General features: G+C 53.4%; 1 protein-coding gene across 1 annotated transcript; it reads left to right on the plus strand.

The window, feature by feature from the left end:
• Positions 1-268: 268 nt before the first annotated feature.
• HAPLN3 (hyaluronan and proteoglycan link protein 3) lies at positions 269-15563 on the plus strand. Its single transcript, XM_061179959.1, has 5 exons — positions 269-424; positions 8542-8723; positions 10571-10939; positions 13361-13663; positions 14573-15563. Exons 2-5 carry the CDS (start codon positions 8600-8602, stop codon positions 14857-14859), a joined length of 1083 nt encoding a protein of 360 aa, XP_061035942.1. The 5' UTR covers positions 269-424; positions 8542-8599; the 3' UTR covers positions 14860-15563.
• Positions 15564-16153: the final 590 nt, after the last annotated feature.

Raw genomic sequence — 16153 nt, forward strand, 5'->3', positions numbered from 1 at the left:
CTGCAGTGTGGAGAGGGGCTCCTCCTGCTTAGTCCCAACGCTTTTGGTAAACCAGAGCGTTCTAATGAGCCCCTCCCTTTACAAACGCTCCTCTTCCATCCTCCTCCACTTCCTTCCCCCAGATGTGACAGCCTCAACTCCTGGATACTCCCTTCCCAGCGCGGCCAGCAGCTCTGCGGGTTGGGTGGTTTCCAGCCGAGTCTGGAGACAGCCCAAGTCTGTAGCACCTCCTCCCTTTGGGCCCAGCCCGAGGGAGGGAAAGGGGCGTGTGTTCCTTTAAGGGGCTGGCCCGGCGGGAGAGCGGGGATTTGTTCGCCGCCGCTTCCTTTCTGGCCATTCAAGATCCCCAAATCCGCCTGCTTCCTCGGACCCGGTCAGCCCGCAGCCTGGAGCGCTCGAGCCGTCGAGGAGCTGCCTGGGGACGGTACGTGGCTCAGAGGTGGCCGGGCTCCTGGGGCCCCCTGTGGGCCGGTTTCTCCTTTCCCGCTTTGGGTCTCCTGCAGGCCCCACGCCTCCCGGGGCAGGGTTGGGGAACCGGCCGGAGGAGTGAGCTGGGCACCGTGGGGCCGGAGCGGAGCTGGGTTGTGATCGCCAGCGCCGGTCGGGGGGCTCCCCCGGCGCCAGTGGGTTGAGAGCAGCGCGGGGCGCGGGCTGACTTGCGTGGGACCCTTGTGCATAGACCCTTGTTCGCCAGGAGGCAAATGCCGAGGGAAACCAGTGGCCTCCGAGACCACTACCCGGGTCCCCTCTTTCCCACCGGGAGCCACCGGGTCCCTTCCCGTCTCATCCTGCCGCGGTCCTGCAGCCTCCAGCACAGCGCAACGCCCGCCAGGCTCTGCCCCAGGGCATCTGTCCGATGCTTCCGGGGGCCGCGGGAACCCTGGCAGGGGCTGGGGACAACTCTTGAGGCAGCGGGCAGGCGGACCTGCGCCTCTCGGCCTCTGCCGGCCTGCTCTGGCCATCCCAGGGCAAACGCAATGGCCGCCCGTCGGTTTCAGGCCCGGGTTCACTGGGGTTTATGTCTTAGGGACAGCAGAGGGGCAGGGAGGGCGGAGGGTAGAGCCCTGGGTGGGAGATGGGATCGCTCAGGGAGGAATTTAGGGCTTTTGAGCAGCCAGGAAGGAAACGGCTCCGGGCACTTGGACCCAGCTCTGTCACCAGCTCGCTGGGTGGTCTCCAGCAGCCTGTGACCCGGTCTGGGCCTTGGCGTCCAGCGCTGACCTCCGGAGTTCCTTTGCCCTCTGCAGCGGGGGGAGGTGATTGAGAGGCGCCCTGGCCCCTTTCCCGCAGCCTTGCATTGGCCAGTGGGCTGGGAATGCTGGTAGGAAACACCTCCAGCTTCCACTTTCCGGGAACCGCAGGTTTCAAAGGCCCTTGTAAGCCTTGCCCAAACAGGGGGCACCGAAGTCAAATTCCTCTCGGGGAGCCGGGTCAGCTGGAGACCTGGGGGGCAGTGCTGCCCTCTGCTGGTGTTTGGGAGACCTGTACTCCCCAGTTGTGTAGTCGGGGTGGTCCGGTGGAGCTCCATCTTCCTTCCAAGTCAGGGCTCAGCTTATTCTGGTGTGTGGAGGGGTCCCAAGGCAAGTGGTGCTAGGAAAAGCAAGGGATGGGCCGTCAGGAGACCTGAATTTTCTCTAACCTGTTTTCCGAAGATAAAGCCTTGGGTCTTCACCTCCCTTGGCCTCAGTTTCCCCAACAGTGGCTGCTTCTCTTCTAGACAATGAGAGAGAACAATCTACTGAAATCTTGTGAGACTCACTTTGTAAACTGTTAACAGTAGTAATCATAGCTAATATTGTTTGAGTGCTTGCCCCCTCTAGGCAGTTTTCAAAGTGCTCAGTAGCCATTCTCTTCCTTAATCTTTACAAAAAGGTTTTCTGGTTGGTATTATTGTTGACTGCCACTTTACAGATGAGGAAACTGAGGCTCCGTGACTTTCCCAGCGACATACTGTTAGTAAGTGGGTGGAACCAGAACTGATTCCAGGTGGCCAATCTGATTCTAGAGCCTGAAGCCTGTCACTATGTCTTCCGCCAATATGTATTAGCTACTATTTGTTGAGCACCTGCTATGTGTGAGGGGCTGAACAAAATTCATCTTTATAATTCTCACCACAGACCCATAGGGAGGTGCTACTATTATTATTTTTTACAGGGGAGGAAGTGGAGGCCCAGAGAGGTTGAGTAACTTGCCCAAGGTCACACAGCAGGATGCAGGTGTGTCCAGCCCTAATGCTGGGCCAAGACCTGTGTGCCCAAGTCTGGGTGCCCCAAATCAGCTGGAGCCACTCACTGCCAAGGTGACTGGGCTGGACTTGAACATGGGCCTTCCAGCTGGTGACATCTCTGTGGTGGTCCTGAGGGGCTGATGGCCGGGGTAGCCAGCCTCAGGGAGCAGAGGCCGTCCATCGCTCCCCTTAGTGGTTGTGGTTGGGGATTGGCCCGGGGCAGGGCAGCAACTAGGCAGCAGTTGCCACCCCTGATTCACACCCAGGACTCTGTTCTGTGTTTTAGCCTTGACATTCAGGGTGGTCCTTGTCCTCAGCCCCTGAGCCTGTTAGTATTCTGTTAGTATTCTCTGGAGACAAGGAAACTTCTGTTGAGATGAGTCAAATGACTTGCCCAGGGTCACTCCTCCTAAGGAGGGTTGTGGCTCCTGGACACAGGCTGATCTTTTCTTCAGACTCATTTTGTTTTTCCTGGCATCCCCCCACCTATTCTAAGGTTGCTTGACTGCTGGGTTGACATCCCAGAGGGATGTTAACCAGATCACACCTCTCCATTTGCAGCTGTGTTAATAAGCCAGGGAGTAAACCAAGGTGGGTGCTCAGACCAGAGTAGTAATGGAGAGAACTAGGGCTGTTTGTAGCTGGAAAGGAAGAACCAGGATAAGGACATGCACTTGACTGAGGTATGAAGATAGCCAGAATGATCCTTTTAGAATGTAAATCAGATTCATGACACTCCTCTGTGGAAAACTCTTCCGTAACTTCCCTTCAGGGCTACAGCCTGGGACCTGTGACTGCTACTTGGACCTCATTTCCTGCCACCCTCCCTTTCTCTATCTCTGGGCTCCAGCCTTACTGGCCTTCAAGCTGTTCCTGCCATAGGCTTTTGCCCTTGCTGTTCCCTCTTCCTGCAAAGCTTTTCCCTGGGATTTTCAAAGCTCATGCCTTCACTGCCCATCCCCTTCTCAGGGAGGCCTTCCTGACCCATCCTGTTGACAGGACCCCCCGACCCCCTGCTTCATCCTCTTCTATCATGTGCCACATGTTCATTCACATCACATTATCCCACATCGTGTTTATTGTCCGTCTCCCTCACTAGAGTGTAAACCCCACAAGGACCCCTGGTTTGTAATCCCAGTGCCTAGAACCATGCCTGGCACCTGGTAAATGCATGATAAATATCTGTTGAGTGAATGTGGTCAAGTCCCAGCTCCTTCATCTATTACCTGGGTAACCTTGGCCAAGCAACCTAGCATTTCTGAACCTCAGTTTCCTGGTCTGTACAATGGGGATAATACTTCTGACATTGTGAGGCCTATGAGCAATGATGTTCATGAAAGTGTGTTGACAAGTAGAAGGCAGCCCTTATGACAGATTGTTATGGAGACTGGCTAAAAAGAGTTCAACAGAGTCCTGCCTCTACCACCTCCGGGCCGTGTCACCTTTAGACAGTTGCTTCATGCCTCGGTGTCTCTGTTCACTTGTGGATTAATTGGGGAGAATGAAATTCTCCTTGCTGATCAGGGTGGGGGTGGGGAGCTCTTGGGAGGATCAAGGGCGCTGTTGGGTGTGGAAGCCCTTTAAAAGCCAGGGAGAAAGTGTGGTGCCCAGGCTCCAGGGTGTGAGTGTGTGCCGGGGTCTCTGAGGCTGGGAAAGGGTGCCTCGGAGACTTAGGCTCTGCGGTTCTGGAGGGCAGAACTCTGGTTCTGGAGACACCAGAAGGTGCAACGGTCTGTTCTGCCTCAGCTCGTGTTTCTGAACTATGAATTACCTCATCCATGGTTGGTAAGAACCCTGGGGGAACAACGTCAGTAAAACATGGAATCGCATTGGTCTGGTGGTGATTTTTTTCCAGCTCGCTAATGTATTGGAGTGACTGAAACAAGAGTTCTCACAATTAAAGAGCAAACCTTAGCTATGTATGAATTCCTTATGATAAATGCTGCCAGTCCTGTAGAAAGTGCCTTTCTTTAATACAGATATCCCTCACTATCCAAATGCTTGCTATTCACTGTCCAACACAGAAACCAAATAGATTTGAATAACACAGCATCCCTCCCTATCTGGATCCCCCAAATTCTCGATATCCAAACTCTTGCCATCCCAACTCAAGGATGCAATAGATTTGGTGAGGCAGGAATGCCTGTACAGCTGGTTTAGCTGCTTAACAGAACTTAGCGTAAAGTTTTCTGATAAAAGTTCGAACCAGCTGAAGAAGTTGCAAAGACATTTCCTCTGTGTTAAAACAAAACAAAACAAAACATTGAAGAAAGTGACTTCACCCTGCGTCAGATTTTTAATTTTGGTAAATCCATTGGAATTTACCAAAATTGGAATCCAATGCCCCCAAGGACCTACATGTTGAAGGAAGAAGCACTTGCCCCAGTGGTGGGTGAGGTCTGCAAAGGACTGATTGATGGGACGTGGGTGCCAGTGTCAGTGGAGTGTTAACGATGCTGGTGGTTTTCTTTTTTTTGTTTTTGTTTTTTTAGGATTGCTCTTGTTTTTGTTAGTGCTCTGGTTATAAAGTTGCATATATTTTGAGTAGTCTGCCCCAAACTTATTTTTCCCCTAACCTTGTTATTTTTTAATGCATGATTTTACAAAAATACACATTTTTTTCCCAGGCAGACGAAGATCACTTTGTGGCAGAAACGCCTGCATTTGCTCATCCTGGGGAAGTCGTTTCTCACTGGGGAGCATCTGTACTAGATGAGGTGCTGGAAAGAGGCTGGAAACGTTGCAGGTGGAGGCTGGGGAGCCCCTCTGCTCCAGGAGGCTCTGGGTACCCAGGGACAGGGCGGACCCTGGGACATCCAGCCTCTCCATCCTCATTCCACTTTTCTCTGCATTCTAAACATGGAAACCCAAGGAAGGGAAAGGAAACTAACTCCTACGAGGATCTGCTCTGTGCCAGTCACTGGACTATGTGCTTTATACACGTCACTTTCCCTAGTTTGATATTGTGGTTCCAGGCTTTGGAGCTGGAGTGCGTTCAAATCCTGGCTTTGCTGCTTCTTAGCTGGATGACCTTGGGCAGATTATTTAATCTTTCTGTGCCTTGATTTTGCCATCTGTAAAATGGTGATACCAATAGGTCCCACCTCTAGAGGTTGTGGTGAGAATTAAGTGAGATAGTAAGTGCTCATTAAAGTCAGCTGTTAATCTTTTTATGCTGATCATAGCAACCCTGTGGAGTTATTTCTTAGGCCAAGTGTGGCTAAGCTACGTTCATGAAGAGACTCAAATGTGGTGGCTTAAATACAATAGGACTTTGTTTTTCTCTCATGACACAGTGTAGGTGGGGGAGGTCCAGGGCTGGTGGGGTGGCTCTGTCATTAAGCCTGTGGTTTCCATCTCTGAGTCTAAGGTGGCTACTCTGGCTGCCAACAGGTTGGGGGAAAGAATACCAAGGAAAGGTATCCCAGATTGTTTTCAGTGTAAGACCTGCATGTGGCATGTATTATTTTTGCTCACTCCCATTGGCCAGCACTGAGTCACATGGCCTCTCCTAGCTGCAAGGGAGGCTGGAAATACAGCCTTCAGCTGACTGGTCACACACTTATGTAGAACTCTCTCACTATGGGAGAAAAGTAGAACATATTAGTGAAAAATATACCATGGTGAGTTTTATGATCTCCATTTCACAAATGAGGAATCCTGCCTAGAACGACACAGCTATTAAGTAGTGGAGATGGGACTTGAACCCAGAGCTTCCTGCTCCAAACTTCTGTTTTTTTTTTCACATTTCCAAATTCTTTTCTTTTTTTATTAACTGCACAGCATACATGTAACAGAAAAATGCATTATCAGGGGTCCAAACTTCTGTATTAGGTTGTTTGTGCTTAGGCTGCCCAGATCCAAGTCACCAAGAGGCTTTGTGGGTGTCACCTGGGGATTCCGCTTGGACAAGAAGCAAGGCTCACGGTGTCCTCCTGTTGTGCAAGGCACAGAGGGCAAGTCTGGGCCTTGGGCTCTCTGCAAAGAGGCCTAAGGGAACAGTGGATTCTACCCCTCAACTTCCTTCACATCCATTCCTTCCTATCCAGCAAGAGCTCCTAACTGTTCTGGAAACAAGAATGTTTCCTCCACAATCCCACCACCCTTACAGGCCAATGCATTTCTTTTCTTTTTCCTCCCTCCCTTCCTCTCCCTTTCTCTCCTTTTGCTGCTCCCTCCCCTTCTGGTTCCCATTCACAGGCATTCTTAGGGCCACACACTTACAATCATAGCTGAGTGGCAAGTCTATGTTCTGCCTTGTCTATTCTAACTGATACCCTAAGCACTTTCCACGTTGCTGCATGATAATCATAGTCATACTTCTAAATGCCTGCTGTCAACTCTGGTCTTGCTGCCCTACTTTCCACTCAGCCCCCAGAGGGATGTTTCTAAGATATAGGTCTGATCCTGTGGCTCCCCTGCTTAAAGCCATTACTGGCACCCTAGGGCTTTTGGGACAAAGGACAGGCTGCTGGGTCTGACACACAAGGGCATATAGACTCTGGTCCTGCCGACCCCTCTCCCCTCCTTTCCCCTATATCAGCTGGGGCCTTGGCAGGAAGCAGAATTCACCCTAGATGTTTCCAATAAAGAGATTCTAATGATGTGATGACATTTAGAGAGGAGGGTAAAGGCAACAAACTAGGGAGTTGGGGTTCAGAGACAAGCAATGGCAGTCGGTGCCCCCCTGGCCTCGAGGGGAAAGGGGAGGAAAGAGTGTTAAAGAGCCATGAGAGCGGTGTTGGGGAGAGGAGCCGCCCGGCGGAGTTGTGATCCTGACGGGACACGGGCACTGCAGAGGCACAACCTCTCTCCCCTCCTGCCCATCTCCTGTGTGTGCCTCCTGTTGGCTGAATCTAGCTGGAAGCCAGAGGGCCTGGGGGCCTGGGAGAAGTGATCAGTGCAGGGCAGAAAAGAGCAGAGATGGACCAGGGAGTGGGGGGGGGGTCACAAATGGACAACTGGCAGCACACCCCAGCCCTCCACATGCTCTCTGGCCTCTGCACCTTTGCACTTGCTGCGCCCCCAGCTGGGCAAACCCTGCTGTCCTTTTCCACCTGGCTTACCTCCTGTGTCTTCAGTCTAGTTTTCTGTACCTTATCTTTGTACTCACCACACGATATCTCCTGCCTATGACTCTGCCCCTTCCCTGGACTGAGCTCCTCCAAGGTATGACCCGGCCTTTTAATCGTTGAGAGTACTCAGTAAATGGCAATGAGCAGGGCAGGGATGGGGGGAGGTGAGTGAGGCATTAGCTTCATGTGCAAATTAAGGGAGGGGAGTGTGTGTGCAAAAAAACTCAATAATCAAGATATAATATTTTGGGACTTCCCTGGTGGTGCAGTGGTTAAGAATCCGCCTGCCAATGCAGGGCACACGAGTTCGAGCCCTGGTCCGGGAAGATCCCACGTGCTGCAGAGCAACTCAGTCCATGCGCCACAACTACTGAGCCTGCGCTCTAGAACCCATGAGTCACAACTACTGAAGCCCGCGCACCTAGAGCCTGTGCTCCGCAACAAGAGAAGCCACTGCAATGAGAAGCCTGCACATCGCAACGAAGGGTAGCCCCCGCTCGCCACAACTAGAGAAAGCCTGTGCGCAGCAACAAAGGCCCAACGCAGCCAAAAATAAAATAAAATTTAAAAAGATAATAATATTTTGATGCAATACAAAAAATAGAATCAACAAACTACAGCCCATGGGCCAGCTGCCTATTTTATTTGCATGTCCACTGAACCTGGAATAGCCCCCCCAGAAGTATTCTAGCATGGTATTAAATTTTTTTTCTTTTTACCTTGACCCAGGATAAGAAATAATTTCACACTGTGACCCCCCCCCCCACCTCATCCCCACAGATGTTTCTGGACTGAAACAAAAGCTCTGCAGTGCAGGACTCATCTTTGCTAACCGTGAATGCAACCTGATGTTTTCTAGTCTAGTCTAGTCTCTTGGATGTCATTAAAAAATGCTGCTCACAACTTTTCCAATTCAATCCCAGTGTTTGAAAAATGGTGATACTGTCATATCATCCTGCTTAATTTTCTCCATGGTCTTTTTGCTGCCTCCTAACTCCTGTTTAGGACTTGTTGGCTTGCTTGTTGCCCATCTTGCCTGCAGGGTGCAGTCCCCTGAGAGCAGGGACCTTGTCTAGCTCATCACCACTGTCTCCTTGGCCTCGAGAACAGTGCCTGGCACACAGAAGATGCTCTACAATTTCCTGTCGATCGAGTGAATGAGTGGGTGCTGGAACCCAGGGGTCCCCGGCCCCCCGCCTCAGGGCTTCCCTCACTGGCTTGTTTTTCTCCTCTTCCCAGTTTGCCCCAGCCCCCAGCCTTCCCCGGGACGCCTGGGCGCTGCTGCGTGCATGACGCCATGGGCCTGCCGCTCCTGGTCCTGCTGCTTCCGCTGTGCTGCGTCTCGGGCCTGCCCTTCTACAACGGCTTCTACTACTCCAATAGTCCCAACGGCTGGAACCCGGGCAAGGGCCACGGCGAAGGTGGGTGGCCTCCTGGGTCGACTTCTGGCTCGGCCAGGTGACGAAGACCTCTCCTGGGCCCTGCTGTGATGTGCAGGTTCCAGGTTGGGACAGGGGCGAGGGTATGAAGCCAGCAGCCCCTCCCCCAGCTGTGCAGTGGTCCAGCCTCGTTTCTAAGATGAGCAGAAGGGGTGGTTCTGTTACTCCGTGTTTGCTGGCCCCTCAGATGTGGAGCCAAGTGTGCTGTAGGACAGTCATTTTTGCTTTTTATACTTTCCCCAAAGTCCTGCCGGATTTTCCAAGATTCTGCTTAAACATGACCTCCCCAGGTCTCCCCAGTGGAAAGGGGGTTTGGGGTTAGGGAAATGTGAGTCTGAATCTCAGTTTTGCCACTTACTGGCTACGTGGCTTTGGGCAGGTGACTTTTTATCAGTGGTTTTACACACCTACTATGTGTCAGGCATGCTTCTAGGTGCCTTACATATGTTACCTCGTATGATCCTCACAGGAACCCTGACATAGGCGAGGCCTTGTTAGGTGTAGCTGTTTTTCAGCATGAGCTCCTCTGCAGGGAGCCTCCCTGTCTGTCTCCTGCTTACCCCCGAGGCTACCCCCTGCCCCCACCCTGTGTACCTCTCAAGTCCAGACCCAAGGTCATGAGACCATGAGGCCCCTATAGAGGAGCTCACGTTAGAGATGGGCCAGCCTTAGCCCATAAACCTGGTTCTTGTGGTGCATGGGAGGCTCTGTGTTTGTCCCCCTGAGCCCTGACTATAATCTCTAGAAGTCCTGGCCTCATCTCACCTGTGTTTCCTGGTGTTTGGGAAGAGTCGTGGTGGACAGTGGACAGAGAGTGAAGGGCAGGCTGTGGTCTCCTGCGGCCAGTGTGTTATGGAAGGAGACTCAGGGGGATTAGAGTCCCAGCCACCCACCCATCTGGGGGTGCTCTTGCTGCCTGCTACACCAGTTTGCTTCTTTTTAAAAAAAAAATATTTTCTATTTTTATTTTATCTTTTTTTATTTTTGGCTGGGTCGGGTCTTAGTTGTGGCACGTGGGATCTTCCTTGCAGTGCAGGGCTTCTCTCTAGTTGCAGCGCGCGGGCTCCAGAGCACGTGGGCTCTGTAGCTGTGGTGCGCGGGCTTAGTTGCCCTGCGGCATGTGGGATCTTAGTTCCCCGACTAGGGATCGAACCGGTGTCCCCGGCATTGGAAGGCGAATTCTTTACTGCTGGACCACCAGGGAAGTCCTCCAGTTTGCTTCTTATACCTAACAAACCTAGTGGCTTAAGACAACAGCCATGTATTTTGCTCGTGATTCCATTTTGGTCAGCGTTTTGGGCTGGGCTCCATCTCTTCAGTCTTGGCTGTGCTCACTTAATTGATCGTGCCTACGGTTGGCAGGCAGATCAGCTGGGGGCTGATTGGTCTAGGATGGCCTCGGCTGGGATGGCTTGTCTCTGCTCTCTGCGTGTTCTCACCCAGCAGGTGAGACCAGCCTTGTTCTGATGGTGGTTGGCAAGGTTCCGGGAGAAAGAGTAGCCTCAGCAGGGCCTCCTGGAGCCTCGGCTCAGAGCAAGCACCACAGAACAGTCACTTCCACCACATTCATTTGGTCAAAGCAAGTGGCAGGGCCAGCAAGGATTCAAGGTGGCGGGGGGATGGGGGGCATAGAGTCATCTCCTGATGGAAGGAGATGTAAAGTTGCGTTGCAGAGCATGTGGATACAGGGAGGAGTGCAGCACTGCGGCCATTCTTGCAATCTAGAACTCCTGGGCCTGGCGGGAGCTGGGAGTGAGGGTGGGGTTGGCCTTTGCAGGGGTACAGACGTGCTGCAGCAGGTCCCCATCTGCACCCGCCTCTCCCCCCAGGCATCTTCAATGGAGTGAAGCTGGTGGTAGAGACGCCTGAGGAGATCCTGTTCTCCTACCGTGGGGCCAACGTGACCCTGCCCTGCCGCTACCACTACGAGCCGGCCCTGGTCTCTCCTCGGCCCGTACGCATCAAATGGTGGAAACTGTCGGAGAATGGGGCCCCGGAGCAGGACGTGCTGGTGGTGATTGGGCTGAGGCACCGCGCCTTCGGAGACTACCGAGGCCGGGTGCATCTGTGGCAGGAGAGGGAGCGTGAAGTGTCACTGGAGATCCGGGACCTGAGGCTGGAGGACTATGGGCGCTACCGCTGCGAGGTCATTGATGGGCTGGAGGATGAGAGTGGCCTGGTGGAGCTGGAGCTGCGGGGTGAGACCCCAGTGGGGGCTGGGTCCTGGGAGCTACGGGGAGAGGGCCCTGAGAAAGCATCCAAACCTCTGTGCTTTTGGCAGATAAACATTTAATCCTCAGAACAACCTCAGGAGGAAGCTGCTCTTATTCTAACCCCTATTGTACAGCTGAAAAAACTGAGGCACAGAGAGGTCAAGTCACTTACCTAAGGTCATGCAACTCATAAATGGCCGAGTGGAGGTTTGACCTCAGGCAGTCAGGCTCCAGAATCCACTACTCTCTACTCCCTCTTGCTCACATCCTGTTCAGAGAGAGGGGGACAGGAGCTGGGCACACAGCTGATGGAGACAGAGCTGAGATTCAAGCAGGGTTGGCAGGCAACACAAGCAAATGAGGCAGCCCAGGGTGAGTGATAGGGAGTGGTGGGGACTGGGGCACACTCCTGAGCCCTCATCCCATCTGAAAGGAGCCGCTCTATTCAGTCCCAGCCGATGATGCCACATCAGAAGCAGGCCTAGTGCAGCCAGATTTTCTGATTTGAAAAGAGAAGCTTATATTTTTATGTGAAATCTAACTGAAAAAAAAAGCAAACCAGTGCTGTACAAGCCAGCCAAACTCTACACACTAGATCTTATGTATGGGTCCCTGTTGTGATCTCTACATGACTCCCACCTTCTCTGTCCCTAGGATGGGGCTGTGTGTCCTCATATATCTCCTACCTGTTAGGGAGGCAGCTGGGGGGTATGTAGAGAAGGGTGACCTGACTCCATGTCCATCCCATCCCAGCTGTGGTACCCTGGGTCAGTGCTTCATCGCCAGAGCTGCAGTCCCCTCACATGTAAAATGAAGAACAAGGGTAGTTCCTCCTTTACCTCCTTCGAGGAGATGAGGATAGATGTGAGTCAAGGGCCTATCAATCAGTGCAGATCTTTGCCATCAGCAGCCGCATCCCCAGTCCACGTGGCTTAGATGGTGGCCCAGTGGTGGCCTATGACGTTGGGGATGGTGGGGGATGGGAGGGAGCCTGTGAGAGCCATTTGTCTGGGGACCACAGAAGCAGCCTAGAGAAACAGGGAGCCCTCACCGTGTTCCTGCGGCTGGAAGGGCTGGGAATCTGGGACGGAACCAGGCATGAAATAAGCCCCCTGCAAACACACATGGAGGTTGTGCGCTGATTGTCGAGGCCCAGGGGCCTCTCTGCCCCCTCAACCTGGCTCTGCCCAGGGGCCTGGCTTCCTGCCCCAGGTGATATTGGGGGTGTGGGGCCCAGATGTTCCCAGGCCCCTGGCCACAGGAAGGAGATTCTAAGGACTCCAGGCCCTGCTTCTAAACAATGCCAGTCCCAGGCACTAGGGACACCGCCTCTCCTTAAGGTTTCATCTGACTTGGTAGAGACTGGATCTAGGGTGTTTAAAAATTTTTTTATTATGGTAAAGTTTCAAACATAAATGGTGACTTTTGAGGGAGCCTATGGTACCTACAAGCCTCTGGCACCAGAAAGGGAAGCCCCCTGCCCAGGACCTCCCTGACCTTGAGCCTCCCCTTTATTAAGACCCTTTACCATCCGTCCTCTTCCCCTGAATTCCGTCTGTCCCACATGGAAACTTGTATTCTCCTAAGAAGCTTCCACATTAATGTTAGTGTTAATGTAGATGATGAGGTCTCAGCTACCGACAGGGAGAGCCAGAGCCCAGCAGTGCACCGTCTCCTGTAGATGGCAGTACCTCCTCACTGGTGTCTTAGCTCAGGCTGCTGTAATAAAATACCGCAGTGTGGGTGACATAAACAACAGCAGCAATTCATTTCTCGCAGTTCTGGAGGCTGGAAGTCCCAGATCAGAGTGCCAGCATGGTCAAGTGAGGGCCCTCTGCTAGATTGCAGACTTCTCGCTGTGTCTTCACATGGTGGAAGGGGCTGGGGGTGGGGGGTGGTCTCTGGAGTCTCTTTTAAAAGGACACTAACCCCATTCATGAGGACTCCACCCTCCTGACCTAATCACCTCCCAAAGACCCCACCTCCTAATACCATCACATTGGGCATTAGGATTTAAACATCTGAATTTGCGGGAACACATCGAGACCATAGCACTGGGGTTCTTGCAACAGCCCTGTGAATTAGGCCTTAGTCTCATTCTGTAGTTGGGGATATTAGTTAGCTGATTAATTCATTACCTTAACAAGCTAATAGTTTTCTGAGTACTGCTGTGTGTCAGTCTAGCTCTGGGAGGGAGGTGTAAAGCAGATATAGGCTCTGCCTCAGATTTGGATATTGGACAGGAGATGACAGGTTTACAGAGTTTTTCTGAGGGATTGTGTGTGTGTGTGTGTGTGTGTGTGTGTGTGTGTGTGTGTTGAGGGGAGCATCTGTCCCAGTAGATTTGGGTCTCCAATCAGCTGGGCCTGGCCCACCCATTCAAGCTGCTTTTTCCTCCCTCCCCAGGTGTGGTCTTCCCTTACCAGCACCCCCAAGGGCGCTACCAGTTCAACTTCCACGAGGCCCAGTGGGCCTGCGAGGAACAGGACGCGGTGGTGGCCTCCTTTGAGCAGCTGTTCCGGGCCTGGGAGGAAGGCCTGGACTGGTGCAACGCAGGCTGGCTGCAGGACGCCTCTGTGCAGTACCCCATCACGCAGGCCCGACACCCCTGCGGTGGCCTGGGCCTGGCACCTGGCGTGCGCAGCTACGGCCCACGCCACCGCCGCCTGCACCGCTATGATGTGTTCTGCTTTGCTGCTGCCCTCAGGGGTGAGTGGAATGGCTGAGCACAGGCCTGCGGGTGGAAGGGCAGCGTCTGGGGAGCTTTCAGACCTCTCTGCCCACCCTGCTGGCACCTTCATCTGGAGGTCTGGAGCACCCGCACATGTTGAAGCCATGTCCAGCTGAGTTTTTTTTTTTTTTTAAGTTTCCTGGTGTTCATTAGGGATGCTCTTTATTTTATTTATTTATTTTGGCCACGCCTTGCAGCATGTGGGATCTTAGCTCCCCAACCAGGGATTGAACCCATGCCCCCTGCATTGGGAGTGCGGAGTCTTAACTACTGGACCACCAGGGAAGTCCCCCAGCTGAGTTTTGAGTGCTTTGCTGCTGTTGCTTCACACCAATCATTGGTTTAGTCATTCATCAAACATTTCCTGAGTGCCCACTATGTGCTGGGGCCAAGGCTAGGCACTGGTCATTATAGACAAATAAAACACAACCTGTCCTCACAAAGGAGCTCGTTTCATGGGAAGATAAATGAATAAAAACAAACTGGTTCCGTGCCATATCCCAAGCACTTAGAAAAGTGCCTGGCACATAGTAGGTGCTCAGTAAATGTCTGAGTGAATGAGAGACTCTGATTGGTCCAGCAGAGGTGGGGCACCAACCCAGGGTGCAATTAGGGAAGGCTGGGGTGGAGTACTGATATGACTGGAGGAACCCCAGCCCCATGGCAGGTAGGATGGCACTCTTGGAGAGGGGATGAGGACTGGGAAGTTATTCCCCAACAGTATCCACTGCAGATGCCCACAGCCTGGCATTTCCCTAGGCTCAGAGAGCTGTCAGGTCTTTGGGGGCTGGTTGGTGGGGTCTGGATGGGCTGGCATTGCTCCAGGCCCTGTTGTCTTCTCTGGCTGCCCACTCCACTGCCCAGCTCTCACGCCCCACATCCCACAGGGGAGGTGTACTACCTGGAGCACCCTGAGAAGCTGACACTGGCAGAGGCAAAGGAGGCCTGCCAGGAAGACGGTGCCCAGATTGCCAAGGTGGGCCAGCTCTTTGCCGCCTGGAAGTTCCACGGCCTGGACCGTTGCGACGCTGGTTGGCTGGCAGATGGCAGTGCCCGCTACCCTGTGGCTCACCCACGTCACAACTGTGGGTCCCTGGAGCCTGGGGTCCGAAGCTTCGGTTTCCCAGACCCACATAGCCGCAAGTATGGCGTCTATTGCTACCGGCCGCGCTAGCACCCGGGCTCCAGCTCTGTACTCACGCCTACCCCATCCCCTCACGGGCTGTATTTATTGAGTAGTTCATTTTCCCTTGCAGGTTGGGGCAATTTTCATTTTGTTTTTATACTTTTCAACTTAAAATTTTTTTAAATACTATTTTTTTTGTAAATCCCACAGATCCCAAATCTTCCCTTTACTCAGGTAGACACCCCAAGGCTCTCCCCCTCCACGAATCCTCCTGCCCCTCTCCTCCAGGACATTTGAGGTTCATGGGCTCACGAGGGCTCTCTGCCATTGCTGAGTCCAGCCCCTTTCCCTGCCCCTGGGAGGCTGGCGCCCAGAGCTGGCAGTGGCACGAGATGCCAGGGCGTGGTGGCTGCAATCCTCCCTCCGCCTCAGCCTGAGGGAGGAGAGGGCATCCAGGGCGGCTCTGGAGCTGGGCTTTGGGCCTTGCAGCCTCCTGCCCTCTCGTACTTCTTTGGCAAGCAGCTGGCCCACATCAGCATGGCGGAGGAGCTAGGGCTGGAAGCGGGTCCCTGGGCTTCTGTGTGACACCCCAGTGAAGAGAGAGACTTTCCTCCACATTTTTTCCTTTTCTTAGTTCCAAAGAGTCCATATTTTGTTCTCATTTTTCCCTATTTGGGGAGCAGCCCTCAGGTGTGTGTACTTTTTTTGGACAATAAATGGTGCTGTGACCCCTTCCTCCACCCCGAGTCCCTGCTCTGGGTCTCACTCTTTATCTCATTCAGTCTTAGGGCCCAGCTCCCTGCCCGGTGGGAATGGGGGACAGTTCTGTCCCAGACTTCAAAGGTCGACTGGGTCTGTCCAGTGGAGTGGGTGGGAAACGCCATGGGCTGCACCTTTGGGCTGCCTTGGTCTGGCCTTGCCTGCCCTGGGGACACCCTGCCTCGGGGGCTGGCCTAGCAGCTGGAGGCGCTGGCTCGCTCTCCCACCATCCTACTCCCGGCTGTGAGTCTGTGCGGACACAGCACAAGAGTGGGAGGTACCTCTCGGGAGACCAGAGGAAGCTGTGCCCTGCAGAGGATCTTGGAGACCAGCCCTCTCTGTGCCTCACCCTCTGTCCCCCCGCCACCCCCTCCATGTCAGCCTCAGGAAACCAGACCTTTTGCCTCTGCACAGGCACACCTCTGTCACCCACAATCAGTAATTCACTCTATCCTTCACGTAGCCCAGTGCTTCTCAAAGTGTGGCCAGCACCACCAGCTTCACCTGGGAACGCGTTCGAAATGCAAATTTCTGGACCCCACTCCTGACCTGCTGAGTCAGAAACTCTGGAGTGGGACCCAGC

The sequence above is a fragment of the Eubalaena glacialis genome, chromosome 2 (assembly GCF_028564815.1).
Source record: "Eubalaena glacialis isolate mEubGla1 chromosome 2, mEubGla1.1.hap2.+ XY, whole genome shotgun sequence".
NCBI classification, from domain to species: domain Eukaryota; kingdom Metazoa; phylum Chordata; class Mammalia; order Artiodactyla; family Balaenidae; genus Eubalaena; species Eubalaena glacialis.